The following is a 17,280-nucleotide window of genomic DNA, read 5'->3' as shown; positions in this document are numbered from 1 at the left end:
TTCATATGAGCCTTTATTTGTTTTGCTTTACCACACATCTTGTTCCACGTTATGTAGTCAAGTAGCACTGCTGAAACCCTTGTCATTTACATCCCAGGATAAACCAAAATGCCACTATCACAGCTGCATCTCACAACATAATTTAGAGCCATTTTGGTGGGACTTAAACATTCATGTTCTTCTTAGACTCCTGTGGATTAGAAACCACATACATTGTTCCCAGTCTTGTGAATAGCGTGTTATTACTTGCATTATTAAAAAATTAAAAAAATTCATCACTGACATTGTGAGTGGCTATAGCAAAAAGAGCTAAGGAACACTTGAAAATTCATAAGCTAAAGGTTGGTCTCGCTGTCCCAGCTCTTCCATCCATTTGCCCTCTACCATCATGTGTGGCTGACAGAGTCAGATGCTGTGTATGGGAAACATGGGGGAGTGTGTGTCTGGATACCAGATCAGGGCGGCTTATGTTGGGGTTCTTTTTCCGCCCCATACTACTGAAACCTGTACTTTCTATTCAACAGAAGCACTGTTTCATTTTCAGCCATGCCTGGTAACATAAGACCAAACACACGGGTTTGTGTAGTGCCAGACTCCAAAACTGTGAGACCTGTTTTCTTTTCATTGCCTCAGTAATGTTAGAGTTTTATAAAGGACTTCCAGGAAACGGGGGACAAAAGAAATGAAAGGCAAAGTAGCTTCAGAGTGGCAGCCTTGTCCTTTTTTTCCTTTTTTTAATATTTTACTTTTGAGAGAGCATGCCCGCAAGCGGTGGGGGGGGGGGGGGGGGGCAGAGGATTCGAAGTGGGCTCTGTGCTGACAGCAGCGAGCCACAGCCTTGTCCTTTTAAACCGTAAGTGAAGCCTGTAGAGGTGCAAATGAGTTATGCTTTTAATTTTTAGCCTTGTGTATCATCAGCCTATAAGGGCATGCAGGTTTGCCTCTTGTTTTATTTGGATTAAGGTCTATGCCAAAACTCCGTTAACAGAGAAAGATGTTTTAAGTATAGGTTTTGTTCTGCTTCTCTTAGAGTCAGTTGGCCACTGGGGAATAAAATCAATCCTTCCAAGGTAACTAAATGTCTCAGGAAACTGCTTGTAAGTAATCATCCTCCTCCAATCCCTGGAAATTGTGAGTGGCTGTCAGGAATGCATGGCCCTGGCTTTCTCATTGAATTTTGCCAAGTGAAACCACAGGTACTTAACATATGAAAATAAACACAATTAGCAATGCATCAGCATCATAATACTAATACTAGAAGTAATGATAGCTAACTCACACATAGCACTTAGTATGTGCCTGGAACTGTTGCTAAGCACTCATATTTAACTCATTTTATCCTCACAGTGACTTATGACGTAGATACCATATAATAAAATCTCCCACCTGCCTTTTGGAGTTATAAGCATTTGCTAATAATAGAAGTCTTCCTTTGTGCTAGTTTAGTTGCTAACTTCCTGGTTTCCAAGGCAATGTGCTTCATTCCAGCAGCCTCTGGTATTTGATTTCCTCTATTTTTAAAGCACTGAATAGTTTTTTTGTTTCTTTGTAAGAAATGTGGGCTCTTCACACAGGCCAATACTTAAATTATTTTAAAACCTCCATTCTTAGTACTATAGTAAGTCAGATGGGCGTGACAGCTATATCATAGTTTCTGTACCTGGAGGTTTGAAGCTTTGATGTTAATAACTTATTTACTCTTTTACTTGGCTAACCTCACCTCTCACTTATATTCATGCCTTTTTTTTTTTTAAATACAAAAGCCCCACATTTTCAGCAGCTTTGTTTGAAGTAGAGATCCATCTCTACCATCAATGATAAAGCTGGTGGGCCTTTCATATGTATATATGTATATGTATGTATACACACACACACACACACACACACACACATACATACTGTGCTGTGATTCTGTCAGCATTTATTTTTACATTTTTTTATTGAAAATTTCAAACAAAAGTAGTAGCGATAAGAGTACAGTGAACCCCCAGCTTCACCACTTAGCAACATATAGCCAATCTGGTTTGATCTGTATTCCACATACTAGCCGATTATTTTGAAGCAAACCTCAAAAAGAGTTTCATCACCCTGGTGGTTCTTAACAGAAGAACTATGAACAAAATCCTTGATCTATAGTGTTTTTCAAGAAAATTTTGATGGCCTCTTTTAAAAACTGTTATAGTTTATAAACTGCTACTGGCCTTAAGAGATTTTAGTTGAACTTTTCTCATTTGCTAGCTTACTTGATCTTTTAAGGTAGATATCTGAGAATACCACTTAACTGGGATATATGCTAACATTTAATTTCAATTAACTTTTTTCTAAAAGACAAAAATATGTTTCCCAAAGTATGAAAAGATGCAGTGTGTCACTGTCTATCATCATGGGTAGCCAGTCGGTACGTCCACAGCTGGTCGAGGTGTCCATGGCTTTAGTTTTCAAATAAGCGAGACTGTTCTGTAGCCCTGTTTTGTTCCCCTTATAAACTCAACCTCCCAGATTAATTTCAGCTACTCTTCTCAGCCACAGAAAGAGGGAAACCCTGGATTGGACTCCCTCAGAAACAGGATGGGGGAGCATCTACTTCTCAACCTCTACTCACTTGAGAAATCTTACTGCCAGTTGCAGATAACTTCTCAACCCCTTTCCCTGAGGATAAATCATTCCAACCTTAAAGAGCACATCTGCTCCAGGATGGGGAAGAGGGAACAAGGCTAAGCCTCATGCAATCACCTACATTATTTCAAACTGACCAATTGATGACAATTTCAGTAGGATGGCAACAGTAAGGCAGTCACTTTAGTTAAGAGATCTGACAAGCAGAAGTGACTCTTGTTGGAATTCTGCCTGTGAGAAAAAGAACAAGGAACATCTTTCACTCCCCATCCACCAGTACGGAACCTCCTAGTAGCCAGAGCGAATTTCAGTGTCTAATGCTAACCCTTGGCCACACTGTAGTGATTCCTGTGAACTGTGATGCAAGTCGTGATTTCGTTTGGCTTTAAATTGTTAGGGACTTTATTCTCCATCTTTCTCCCTTAGAAGGTGACCTAGGTCTCCTCTCATTCAACCCATGGTATTGCTAGCTCCTGGTACCAGGCATCTTATGCAAACTCACCCGGCCAGTTGGCTTCTTGATACTAAATAAGGAATGAGGCCCCACTGGCCTCTCCCCACCTGTCCCCACTTACCTTCCCAGCGGCAAGCCCTAAGTGTCCCTTCCCTTTTTCTTCTTCCTGGTCTCAGAAATACTCTTTTTCCCCTGGAGCCACCTTGCTCTTTTCCTCACAGATCCACTTTCTCACAAGCCTTGTATCCTTTGATCAACTCATAGTTTTTATCCATTTGTTTGACTTTAGTCAATTGACCTTGTGGCTGAGTTGTCTCATCTTTCTACAAGAGGGGCAAAAGTAACTTCACTGAAGACAGTATACAAGTGAATGGGTTATTCTCTAGGGCCGATGGTAGCAGTATATGTTTTCTAAAATACTGAAATTGATATACAGTGACCAAAATATCCTAGTAGGAACTTTGCATAACTTCACAATTACTGTGGATTCCAGTTTTTCAAGAGAGAAGGTTTTAAAAATTTCTTTGAAATTTTTAACCTAAAAATTTTATTTTAATCCTTTCTAGATCAAAGTATCTAGTCTCTTCAGCTAAGGTAGAAACTGAAGTTGTGAGCATTCTATTCTTCAACTATTAAAAATATTATAACTTCTGTGACATCAAGAACATATGTAAGGGATGCTTATTGATACGAAACCTCATATACGTAGCAACAGCCACCAAAGACTTGCCTTTGTCCTCTTCCTTAGAAAGCAAACCTATAGAATCAGATTTCTGTTCTTTGAGAATTGTATTCACATTGAAACAGTGTAGGAATGTTACATCAATGGTGAATGTTAACTTCTCCCTGGGCAGTAACTATGCAATTTTCCTTTCCTTCTCTTCAGATGAATCCAAGGCAGTGGAGCCATATCTCTGAAAGTGCCAAAGACCTAGTCCGTCGCATGCTGATGCTGGATCCAGCTGAAAGGATCACCGTTTATGAAGCACTGAATCACCCATGGCTTAAGGTACCTGAGCCCATAGGTGGCCATCTACACTTTGTCTGAACCCTTCCAGCAAGAGGAGTATATTGCTCCTCAGGGCAACTCTTCGCATTTTTTTTCTGAGTCCTTTTTTTTTTTATTCTTTGACTTTTATTCATCTTGTTTGCTGTTCCTGCACAACCTCTGTAAATATCTGACTAGAGGAATATACCATTCTAGTGACATTACGCTATCAGCGGGATTAGAAGCACATTTAGGAGGAAGGCCTGTTGGTTGTCCACCAACACAGGTTCCAAAGATGTGCAGCACGAACAAGTGAAGTAGTACTGTGTTTGTGACCAAAAGTTACAATCTTGGGTGTAACCATATGGTTCGTAACATTACTTTTACTTCAAGAGATACTAGATATGGATTGACTGTTTTCGGAAAATACTAGCTTTTAAATTTTTATTTATTTATTTATTTATTTTGAGAGAGAGAATCCTAAGCAGACTCCCCACTGTCAACGCAGAGCCTGATGCAGGGTTCAATCTCAGGAACAGTGAGATCATGACCTGAGTCAGACGCTTCGCCAACCAAGCCACCCAGCGCCCCGGAAAAAGCTCGATTTTTTTTCAATTCTTTCTCTATCCTATCTCACAGATGCATATTAAGGAAACTGGTAACTTGGGACTTCGACGCAAAGCACTGTTTAATTAAGACATTATATGGTTCGGTAATTCCAGGAAGTTCTCACCGTACAGGTGAGAAAACAAAGGCTCAGAGAGGTTGAGAATCTTGCCCCAAGTCACAGAAGTTGTCAGTGGTTGGACCAGGATTTTAACTGAGCCTACCAAACCATGCTTTACTTTGCGTGCAAGGTCCTCTCTTTTTCACTTACTCAAGGACATCACTCCAGCAATATCCCCTTTCCTGCATCATCGCTTTTCTGTCTCTGTTGAACCTAATATGCTATAGTCTATTTTTATTACACACATACACACACGCACACCTTCCGACCCTACAACCACCTCCAGCTTCCACTACCACACTTGTCAAGTCAGTAATGACCTTCACATTGCTAAAGTCAAATCTCAGGCCTTCTCCCTTTTGGCGTCTCAGTACCATTTGACACCCATCCTGAAATGCTGTCTTCCCTTGGCCTCAGGCCTCCTAGCTCTCCTGGTTTCCCTTCTCCCTTTCTGGCTGTGCCTTCTCAGATCATGCTGATTCCTCCTCATCTCCCCACATGCACCTCTTCACATTAGGGTGCTGCAGGCCTCCATCCTTGCTCCTCTTTTTCTCTGTCTCCACTCAGGCCCTTGGAGACCTCATCTGGTTTAATGGCCTTTAAATGGCCTTTAAATGCCCTTTGTACCCTGGTGAGTCCAGAATTCATACCTTGAAACCATGCCTCTCGCTGGAGGGATTCTTTCTTAATCCAGTGTACACTCTCGCTTCGTGACACCTCTTACTTCACCCCCTACTGCTCTCCTCTTACTCTGTTCCCTGCATATTGGCCTCACTGTGGTTCCTCAGGCAGCAGGCACATCCTGGCTTCAGTGCCTCTATGTTAGTTGTGTTCTTTCCGTGGAACGTTCTTCCCCAGACATAGTCATGGTTTCTTCCTTTACCACCTTCAAGTCTTGGCTTAGCTATCAGCTTCTTAGTAAGATCTTTCCCGTTCACTCAATCTAAAATTACGGAGAAGAACGCCCCCTGCCGCCAGTATTCCCTGTCCCCTCCTTCCCTGCCTTAGTGTTCCCCATAGCATTTGTCACCATAAGACACACCTATATTTTGTTTGTAGTCTATTTACCCCCTATAAACTACAAGCTGCAGCAGAGTGGGAATTTGGAGTTGTTAGTTCACTTCTGTCCAGCATTCTACTAAGTGTCTGGCATAGACTAAGTGCTCAATAAATATTAGTTAGGATTTAATGAATGAACGAAGGAATGTTCATTATATGATACCATGCTACTTCTCCAGAGAGAAGCAATAAGATATTAAAGTGTAGATTAATGATGGATCTTAGTGGCAACGACACGGAATGATGATATTAGAAAACAATTTTGAGATTCCAGTGGATCTTGAGTCTCCTTAAGAATATTATCAAATCCACATTCAACCCTCTGATACGCAGTTCTAGTTATTCTTGACTTGAAACATTCAGTTCTGGTTATCCCTGATTTCCCCCAGAAGAGGGTAGGTAAACAGTTTTTAGATACATTCTTAGTATTTTTCCCCCCAGAAATGACCAGTTTGGTGGGGGGGAGGAGGACTCCTGTTTCTCCTTTACCTTTCTCAGTTTCTCCATAATGGGGATCATTTGTTCACTAGAAGCTAGTTTAAATGCCAAAGAACAATGAAAATGGTAGCCATATGAGTCATTTTTAAGATCCTTTAGAAAAGTTAGCTTTCATTATCATACTTACCTTGACTACTCACATTTATTTTTGGAAACCCTCATCCCTGCAGTGAATATACTTCTTGTTCTAAATAATCTGAATACGTAGTAGATTTCCGGCACCAGAGAGACAATAGACACAAAAATGTCAGTAACTTAAATGAAAAAGTTCCAAAAGGCTGTTTGAGCTCAGAATCATGTGCCATGTCTGAACTAGTTTACCTTGACGCCTTATGTTTTATCTGAAGATGGAATAATTCCATGAGAATGTTATCTGGCTGATGTGTACAGGCTTCTTATATTTAAATATATGTCCATGTATACTTGCAAATCATTACTGTGGATGTAATTCGTGTTGATTTAGTAAAACACTAAATTTAAACTATAGTTCATGTTATGAAAAACTCCTGTGTAACTGCAAATTGAAGAAATAAGATGATGAAAATACTTATAATGAAGAGTGCCCAAAGTCATAATACCATGACTTTGTGTCAAAAAAAAAAAAAAAAAAAGATTTCTTTGGTAAAACCACAAGAAGAAAATGTCCTATTCAATCATTTCATATAAAAAAAGACTTTGAGGAAATAGTCTAAGTAATATACAAATATCTTAATGATTGTTAAAATATAGTATGTTTAATGCCTTTATCTAAATTAGTGATGTTTGCTATGAATATTCATTCCAGCAAAAGTAAGACCAACTAAAATTGTACTTTCCTTATAGATGGCTGAGCTCTTTTCACACCCTTTGTAACCTTAATATGTAGACCCTAAAGTACATTGACTGTAATAAAACATGAAAAGAGTATTTCTAGAAGGCTAGTCCATTTGAATTTTGGAAAAACCCCAGAGAGAGAAAGGCGGCAGAGTCAGGCTGCAAAATGGATTTTCAGATTATACTGATAAACACCTGGAAAGATAAGCTCAAAGAAGCCACAATGGAGAAGCCTCACAGGAGTACAGAAGTGTGGGCTCAGGGAGACCAGTGAGGTACAAGAGAGATCACTGTCTGAAACTCCAGGGAGGACCGCAAGTGTTAGTGTGCCTGAAGGGGGCCCTGGCCTCCATGTGGGAAGTCCAGGAGAGCACAGGCGAAGCATCACAAAGTGTTCAGGCCCTGTGGGAGTGGGGGGCAGGAAGCAAACTAGTATAATACAAACATCAGCCATTTGAAGGATTGCACAATGGTAGACCAGAAATTCTGGTTTGAGGGGAGAATACGTATGATCTAGAATTGCCAAATTAAGTACTTTGTTTTGGTTTTTATTTTGTTTTTTGACTTTTTTTTATTAACAAAATTTTTCTTAAAAATTTTTTAAATTTATTAAAAATTTATTTATTTTTGAGAGAGAGAAAGACAGGGTGTGAGTGGGGGAGGGGCAGAGAGACAGGGAGGCACAGAATCTGAAGCGGGCTCCAGACTCTGAGCTGTAAGCACAGAGCCCAACATGGAGCTCAAACCCACAAACCGTGAGATCATAACCTGAGCCGAAGTCAGATGCTTAACCAAGTGACCTACCTAGGCGCCCCTGTTTTTTATTTTTTTAATGTTTATTTTTGAGAGAGAGAGAGAGAGAAAGCGGGGGAGGGGCAGAGAGAGAGGAGGACAGAGGATCCAAAGCAGGCTCTGCACTGACAGCAGAGAGCCGGACATGGGGCTCAAACCCACAAACTGAGAGATCATGACCTAAGCCGAAGTTGGACGCTCAACCGACTGAGCCACCCAGGTGCCCCTTAAGTACTTTGGATATTAGGGTGTAGATGGTAAAAAGCTCCTGCAAGCTTTTGAGTGATGACACAGTGCAAGCAGCATGCTCGTAGAATTCCTTTGGACACTGGATGTACAAGCGTTGTCTGTCAGAATACAAGAGCTAGAGGCAAAGAGAGCCTGTAGAAGCTGTGCTGTGACAGGAGTGACAGGGGCCTGGACCCGGGGAGTAAAGGTGGGAGTGGGAAAGAAATACTCAGACTAAGAGATTTTAAGGAAGGAAAACTGATGAAGCTCAGTGAGTGATTCGAGGTATTTAGAATTAGGAAGCCCACAGGAAGGTTAACCATGTAGAGTGGAAATGATTCGTTATAAACCTTTCATGTTGAAATAATTTCAGACTCACAAAGAAGTGGCAAAAACAGGGACGCCTGGCTGGCTCAGTCGGTAGATGTGCAGCGCTTGACCTCAGGGTTGTGAGTTCAAGCCCCATATTGGGTGTACAGATTACTTAAAAATAAAATCTTAAAATCTTTAAAAAAAAATTAAAAAAAAAAAAGAAGTGGTTAAAAACAGTGCAGAATTCCCACGTGCACTTTGCCATTCTTCCTCCTGGTGATAACACCTTATATAACCAGAACTAGGAAAATGGCATTGGAACACTTAAACTGAAGGCCTTACTCGATTTCCACCAGTTTTTATATGCATTTGTGTGTGTGTTTCTGTGAAATTTTATCATATGGAAGTATATAAGCATGACCATAATCGGGATATAGAAGTGGTCTGGCACCCTTTAATGATCACATCCTCTCCCTACCCGGAACCCCTGGTAAATATCGATCCATTGTCCATCACTATCATTTTTGTCCTTTTGAGATTATTAAATAAATGGGATTATACAATATGTAAACCGTTTAAGAGAAACTCACATCTCCTGTGTGTTTCTCTCTTCTTCTCAAGCAGCTACCACACTCAACAGCGCTTCTGATGCCAGGTGTGCCTGGGTGTTTTCCCCACACCAGGCAGTTCTCTGACACTACCTGGGTGTCCTACATTTTAATTCCGTTCTGACACTAACTGAAGTCCATGCAGATCCCACAGGTTAAAGGCTCGGTCCCATGAGACTCTCCCCCACTTCCGTTGCCAATCACAAGGAGTGGGTCCCCAAGTTACCCACAACCTCTGTCTGACTTGACTACAAATTGGAGGTTCCTATAACCCACGCACTCCCAACTTTGGATTTGATTATTTGCTGGAACAGCTCACAGAACTGAGGGAAACACTTACATTTACCTGTTTATTATATGCTAAAGAATATGGTAAAGGATACAGATGAAAAGATACATAGAGCAAGATCTGGAAGGATCCCAAGTGCAGAAGTTTCTGTTCCCACAGAAGGTGGGGTAGACCATGCTCCTGGCATGTACGTATGTTCATCAACCCAGAAGCTCTCCAAACCCCATACTTTTGGAAATTTTATGAAAGGTTTTATCATGTAGGCATGCATTGATCATCAACTCTGTTTCCAGCCCCTCTCCCCTCTCAACAAAATGGGAGATGGAACTGAAAATCCCAAGCTTTTATTCATAACTTGGTCTTTCTGGTGACCAGGCCCCCATCCAGGAGCCCACTAAGAGTCACCTCATTAAAACAAAGACACTTCTGTCACCCAGGAAATGCCATGGGATGTAGGAACTCTGTCCAGAACCAGAGTCAAAGACCAAATATGAGGACAAAAAATGCTCCCAGTGCTCTTATCACTTAGGAAATCACAAGTGTTTTAGGAGCTCTGCCTCAGAAGCTGGGGTCAAAGACAAAATGTTAGAACAAAAGATTCTCCTAGCACCCCTACTTAGAAGGGTTTTAGGGCTCTGTGTTAGGAACCAGGGTCAGAGACCAATGTATATATTTATTATTACTTCACAGATTAGGTGTTTTTAGCATAATGTCCTTGGGATCCATCCAAGTTGTTGTGCATGTCAATAGTTCATTCCTTTTTATTACTGAATAATACTCCACTGTATGAATGTACAACACTTCTTTATCCATTCACCTTTTTAAAAAATTTTTTAACGTTTATTTTATTTTAGAGAGAGAGAGAGAGAGAGAGTACACGCGAGTAGGGGGAGGGACAGAGAGAGGGGGAGACACAGAATCCAAAGCAGACTCCAGGCTCCCAGCTGTCAGTGCAGAGCCCAAAGCAGAGCTTGAACCCGTGAACCACAAGATCACCATCTGATCCAAAGTCTGATGCTTAACTGACTGAGCCACCCAGGCGCCCCTGTCCATTCACCTTTTGAAGGGCATTTAGGTTGTTTCCAGTTTGGGGCTAATACAAGTAAAGCTGCTATGAACATCTATATACATCTATGAACATCTCCAAAGTAAAAACCTGTGAGTGGGATTGCTAAGTCCTATGGCAAGTATATGTTCAACTTTCTAAAAACTGCCAAATCATTTTCCAGAATACCTGTATGATTTTACTCTCCCACCAGCAGAGTATGAGAGAACCAGTTGCTCTATATCCTTGTCAGCACTTGGTAATGTCAGCATTTTTTAACCATTTGCAATTGCTTTTAGGAACATTTTTGTCTTTCTTAAAATTCTTTTGAAATTTTTATTTATTTTGAGAGCAAGAGCATGAGCACGTGCCTGTGCATGTGTGAGCAGGGGAGGTGCAGAGAGAATCTCAAGCAGGCTCTGCACCATCAGTGCAAAGCCGGATGTAGGGCTCCATCTTACAAACCCTGATCATGACCTGAGCTGAGATCAAGAGTTGGATGCTTAACTGACTGAGCCACCCAGGTGCCCTTAGGAACATTTTTATACCACCTGCTTAAAAATCCCAGTTGGATGATTCTAATATCTGTGCCGTATCTGTGTTGGTATCTGTTGGTTGTCTTTTCTCACTTCGGTTGAGATTTTTTTATGATTCTTGGTATGAAGAGTAATTTTAGATAGTATGCTAGACATTTTTAGTATTATATTATGAGACTCTTATTTAAATCTTCTATTTTAGTAGGCAGCTAACCTGATTAAATTCAGAACACACATCCTGGCCCACTTTTAGGGCTGTAGCTGAAACACCAATTTCATTTTCAAAGCCTTTGCACTACTCGTCTGGTCTGCCCCACTTGTGCGCTGCTCAGAGGCTCATTCGAAACCTGGAAGACTAAACCACAGTTTAGTCTCAAAGCTCTTTGCCGTGTTGATCCTGGTCGGTTTTATACCTGGGTTTATTGGTGATGTGCCAAAGACTTCATACATAGATTTAAAGAGCCCCTTCCCCAGCTCTCTTCTCTTTGTGATACTGCCCCTACTCTCTAGGGAGTGGGGCGCCAACTCTTTGCTGTTGCTTGGGTCCGGAAGGGGTGGTGGAGGGGGGCAGGGGAAACAGGTCTGCTTACATGCTGTTCCCTGGGGGTAGGGTGGGTGCAGTCAAAAGGATTCTGTCCTCCGGAGCAAAAAACCCCTTCTCAGCCCTTGGCTAAAGAGAGTCAGATTTTCTTAGGGTTCGTTTTTTTGTGTGTTCCTTGTCCTTGGAGTTTCCAGTTGCGGCTGCGCACATACCCAGGTGAGGATATGTTAAGAGACAAAAAAAAAAAAAAAAAAACAGTGATCTCACCAAAGGTCACCCCTCAGGTCCTGGGATCCCTCCCCAGTCGGCCTTTTCTCCAGCTTTCAGAGTCTTCTCAGTGATTCAAAAGGGAAAGCCTTGTTACCAAGAACTCTAAAGAATTAAACCTTGGAAGAAGAAGTGTTTATTCTGTTGAGTAGGGAATTCTTTAAAAATCAACACCAATGCCCATTTCTTGCTCTAGAATCCAGGGATGCCATGTGTCTTTTAAGCCACTTTCCCTGGGCTTTCTCTCACATTCGGCGTTAGCCAAAGGACCAATTTCTGTTCTACCATCTGCAGAGACTACAAAGGGTGTGAAGACCTTTTTTTTTTAAAATAACAGTGGAAATTTGTTCTGTTACATATACCTAAAATGTTAAGCAATTTTATTTTAAGCAAAATGCAGTTGGGGAGCACCTGGGTGGTTCAGTCAGTTAAGCATCCGACTTCAGCTAGGTCATGATCTCACGGTTCATGGGTTCAAGCCCTGCACCGGGCTCTGTGCTGACAGCTCAGAGCCTGGAACCTATTTCAGATTCTGTGTCTCCCTCTCTCTGTCCCTCTCCCACCTGTGCTCTGTCTTGCTCTCAAAAATAAATAAACATTAGGGGCGCCTGGGTGGCTCAGTCAGTTGAGCGTCCGACTTCAGCTCAGGTCACGATCTCGCGGTCCGTGAGTTCGAGCCCCGCGTCGGGCTCTGGGCTGATGGCTCAGAGCCTGGAGCCTGTTTCCGATTCTGTGTCTCCCTCTCTCTCTGCCCCTCCCCCGTTCATGCTCTGTCTCTCTCTGTCTCAAAAATAAATAAACGTTAAAAAAAAAAAAAATTAAAAAAAAAAAATAAATAAATAAACATTAAAAAAAAATAGCCCAATGGAAAAAAAAAAAAAAAACATGCTGTCACTTGGTTCACCCTTTTTGGAAGCTGTGAATAAAGACCATTACAAATGGGTCACAGGTTTCATACCCTGAAATTTTTACTATGTTTTATTTTTACCTTTTTCTTCTGCAATAGGAACATATTTTCAGTTAGAAAACAACCCAGCTTATTTAGTAAGCTGTTGACACACACACACATACACACTTACAGCACTCCCAAATTACTTTACATCAGACGTTTGTACATGTTGACTAATAAAAAGGATTATTAAAACCAATCATGTGCTTATACAGCATCTTGTTTAATCTTTGTAAGAATCCTGTAAGATTAGTTTTCAAAAAGAAACAATTGAGAGAATGTAAGGTCATACAGCCAATATATAAATGACCCAGAATTTGAACAGAAGCCTTTCTGACTCCAGGGACACCTGGGTGGCTCAGTCGGTTAAGAATCCAACTCTTGATTTTGACTCAGGTCATGATCTCACGATTTGTGAGATCGAGCCCTGTGTTGGGCTCTGCGCTGACCACATGGAGCCTGCTTAGGATTCTCTCTCCCTCTGCTCCTCCCCTACTCATGTTCTCTTTCTCTCTCTCAAAACAGATAAAAAAAAAAAAAAAAACTCTGACTCCAAACTCATTGTCTCTCTACAATATTATGTAGCTCCTTTTTGTTTGGGTTCTTTCTCTTGTGTTAAAGACCTTGGGTTTGCTTTCTCTGCTCCCCTCTACTCTATCGAAATGCAAAAACAGCTTTTACTCAAAAAATAACGCAAAGCCCATTTTGATGTTTGCTTTTCAGTATATGTTGATTAAACATCACCAGGCAGAACACAGGGTTTTTTTCGGTTTTTTTACAATTTTTTAAATTGAAGTTTAGCAGACACATGTTGTATTAGTTTTAGGTGTACAATGTAGTGATTCGACAATTCTATCCATCGTGCAGTGCTCATTACAATAAGTGTAGTTACCATCTGTCACCGTACGAAGTAATTATAATATTAGTGACTATATTCCCTGTGCTGTACTTTTCATCCCCATAACTTATTTATTTTATAACTGAAGGTCTGTACTTCTTAATCGCCTTTACCTATTTTACCTGTCCTCCCACAACCCTCTCCTGTGACAGCTACCAGTTTGTCTTCTGTATTTATGAGTCTGTTACTAGTGTTGTTTGTTCATTTGTTTTGTCTTTTATTTTATTTTTATTTTTTTAAGTATGCTCCATGCCCAGCGTGGGGCCTGAACTCATGACCTTGAGGTTGAAAATCACATGCTCTACTGACTGAGCCAGCCAGGTGCACCTGTTTTGCCTTTTAGATCCTACATATAAGTGAAATCATGTGGTATTTGCCTTTCTCTGTCTGACTTCATTAACTTAGGGTAATACCCAGTAGGTCCATCCATGTTGTGAATGGCAAGATTTCATTCTTTTTTATGGCCAAGTAATATTCTGTAATATGGGTACACATATACATATACACCACATCTTCCACAAACAGTAACAGCAATCCATTACAAGATTCCATTGCTTGTTATAAAATGGCAGTTTTATGCTTCTCTCTGCTAGTTGATTATTCAATAAATTCTTATGTCTTCTGTATTGGTGAACCTGCTCTGGCTAAATGCAGGAAAAGGAGATTAAGTCCCTAAAGATAATAAAATCATTCCCAAGATGTTTTAGCATACAGAATCTAGCAGATATACAAATTGTAGATATTTTGACATCAGGTGTTGTATGTGTACTCGAGAAAAATATAATTTTGCTCTCCAGTGGAACTCTTGCTATTTTTAGTCATTAATATAGAAAATAAATTTTAAAGTGTTTGTGTTCATTCCTTAGGAACTTCACAGATAACAAGGTGAAATTTTGACAGGACTGACTAAAATTCTACATTTAAATTCAAAAATAAATTTTGTAAGTACAGGATACCAACACATTGATTTTAGAAGTGCCTCACATGCAAACATGAATTTTCATTATAATAACAACTGTGATCTTGAACTTAATTTACAAATGTTGTATAGTATGCAGATTAAGAAAACTAAGAGGCCCAATTCATACTAATTAATCTTCATCTGGTTTAATGCATCACCTTTTCCCCAACTCTATAATAGGATAATAATGATATATTCCTCCTACTTTGTTGTGAAGAGTACGTAACATAAACATGTAAAGCACTAAAAAAAAAAAAAAAAAAAAAAAAAAAACACCAAAGCTTGTAAAGACCTAGAACACTGCCTGGCACAAAATAAGCCCTCAGTACATGCTAATCATGATGATAACAATTATGTCCATTTGAGCCATTGCTTTTGAGATAATTAGCATGTAGCATTGTCTCTACTATCTTATATAGTTGTTTTAAAGAACAACTATAAATGGCATACTGCCTGTGAAAGTCCCAAATTCAGTGCCTGGGACAGAGTTGAGTATTATCCTTAATATCTTCTAAATGTTTGTGACCCTCCAAAAATTTATTTCCATACCAGACTTCTCTCTTGCACTCCAGGCTTGTATGTCCAAGTACCTACTTGAATCTCCACTTGAACTTTAGATATCTCAAGCATAACATATCCAAAACTATAGTCCTGATCTCTTCCCCATCTCTCTTGGTGTCAGACTTCCAGTTGCTCACACTGAAAACTTTGGTGTGGTCTTTGACTCCTCTCTTTCTCTCACACCCCACATCCATTCCCTCAGAAGATCCTGTTCTCTCCACTTCCAAAATATATTCAGAATTAAGAACTTCTATTCTTGGAGGACACCTGGTGACTCAGTTGGTTAAGCGTCCAACTCTTGATTCCAGTTCAGGTCATGATCACACAGTTGGTGGAATCGAGCCCTGCATTGGGTTCTGTGCTGACAACACAAAGCCTGCTTGTGATTCTCTCTCTCCCTCTCTGTCTGTTTCTCCCCCGCTCATGTGTGCTGTCTGTCTGTCTGTCTCTCCCCACCTCAAAATAAATAAATAAACTTTAAAAAGAAAAAAAGAGCTTCTGTTCTTGGAAAGACACTGTAGGAAAACGAAAAGACAAGCCATGAACTAAGAGTAAATATTTGCAAATTATGTATCTGATAAAGGACTTACATATTTAGATTATGTAAAGAATTCCTTCTTTTGAACTATAGTTGACATACAATATTAGTTTCAGGTGTACAACATAGTCAGCATTTATATACATTATGAAGTGATCACCATGATAAAATCTAGCATCTCTCACCATACAAAGTTGTTACAGTATCATTAACTGTGTTCCTTTTGCTGTACGTTATATCCCTGTGTCTTTATTTTATAACTGGGAGTTTGGACATCTAAATCCCCTCCCACTACGTTGGGAAGAATTCTTAAAACTCAATAATAACAAAAAGCACAGCCCAGTTCAAAACGGGAAAATATTTGGAACAGACACTTCAACAAAGATATGTGGATGGTATATAAGCACACGCAAAGTTGCTCCACATCATTTTTCATTAGGGAAGTACAAATTAACACAACGAGATGTCTATACGCACATGTATCAGAATGGCTAAAATCAGAAAGGCTAACCATACCAAGTATTGGTGAGGATGTAGAACAATTGCAACTGATACACTGCTATGGAAATGTAAAACGGTACAACCACTTAAAAAGTTTAACATACCCCTATAATACAACCCAGCCATTCTGCTGAGTATTTACCTAAGAGAAGTAAAATGTGTATCCATACAAAGACTTGTACATTAATGTTCATTACAGCTTTATTTGTAATAGCCAGAACTTGGAAACAACCCAGGGTCCATCAGCAGATAATGGGTAAACAGATTATGGCCTATCCTTACAAAGGAATGTCACTCAGCAATAAAAAGGAATCAGCTATTGATACACACAACTACATGGATGAAGTTCAAAACCTCTGTGCTGAGAGAAACAACTTAGAAAATGAGTCTGTACTGTCTGGTTCCATTTATATAAAATTCTAGAAAATGCAAACCAATTGACAGTGACAGAAACAGTGGCTGCCCAGGGATTGGGAGGGAGAGGACTAAGGGACGTGAGGAAACTTTAGAGAGTGATGGGTATATTCAGGTTGAACACAGTGATGCTTTTATGGTTGTATATGTCAAAACCTAGAAAATTATACATTTTAAAAATGCAGTTTGTTATATGCTAATTACCCCTCAGTAAAACTTTTTTCAGAAAATATATTCAGAATCTATCTCCTCTTCATCATCTTTATTTTCTCCATCTGACTTCATCTACCATTTACCCCCTAGATTACTGCAATAGCCTAACTGGTCTCCCAGCCTTTTTTTTTCCCCCCCCTTAAACCCTTGTTCCCTTTTAATCTGTTCTCAACACAACAACCAGTGTTCCTTTAAACTTGTCAGATCATGTCACCTCAGTTCAAAACCTTCCTGTGGCTCCCTTTCCCACTCAGAATAAAAGGCTATTATATGGGGGCGCCTGCGTGGTTCAGTCAATTGAGCATCCGACTTCGACTCATGTCATGATCTCGCTGTTCGTGGGTTCGAGCCCCCCACGTTGGGTTCTGTGCTGACAGCTCGGAGCCAGGAGCCTGCTTCAGATTCTGTGTGTGTGTGTGTCTCTCTCTCTCTCTCTCTCTCTGTCCCTCCCCCACTTGTGTTCTCTCTCTCT

At 40.3% G+C, this 17,280-nt stretch overlaps 1 protein-coding gene across 15 annotated transcripts in view; it reads left to right on the top strand.

The window, feature by feature from the left end:
• Window positions 1-17,280, top strand: part of CASK (calcium/calmodulin dependent serine protein kinase) — a 357,939-nt gene that overhangs the window by 227,485 nt on the left and 113,174 nt on the right. For all 15 annotated transcript variants that reach the window (XM_058713427.1, XM_058713438.1, XM_058713431.1 and 12 more), the window contains exon 8: window positions 3,957-4,079. In XM_058713427.1, coding sequence (XP_058569410.1) covers window positions 3,957-4,079 — 123 coding nt within the window. The remainder of the gene's footprint in view (window positions 1-3,956; window positions 4,080-17,280) is intronic.

Source organism: Neofelis nebulosa, chromosome X, assembly GCF_028018385.1.
Source record: "Neofelis nebulosa isolate mNeoNeb1 chromosome X, mNeoNeb1.pri, whole genome shotgun sequence".
In the NCBI taxonomy this organism is placed as follows: Eukaryota; Metazoa; Chordata; class Mammalia; order Carnivora; family Felidae; genus Neofelis; species Neofelis nebulosa.
The sequence above is the reverse complement of the archived record's forward strand: the minus strand, read 5'-3'. Positions and strand labels throughout refer to the sequence as shown.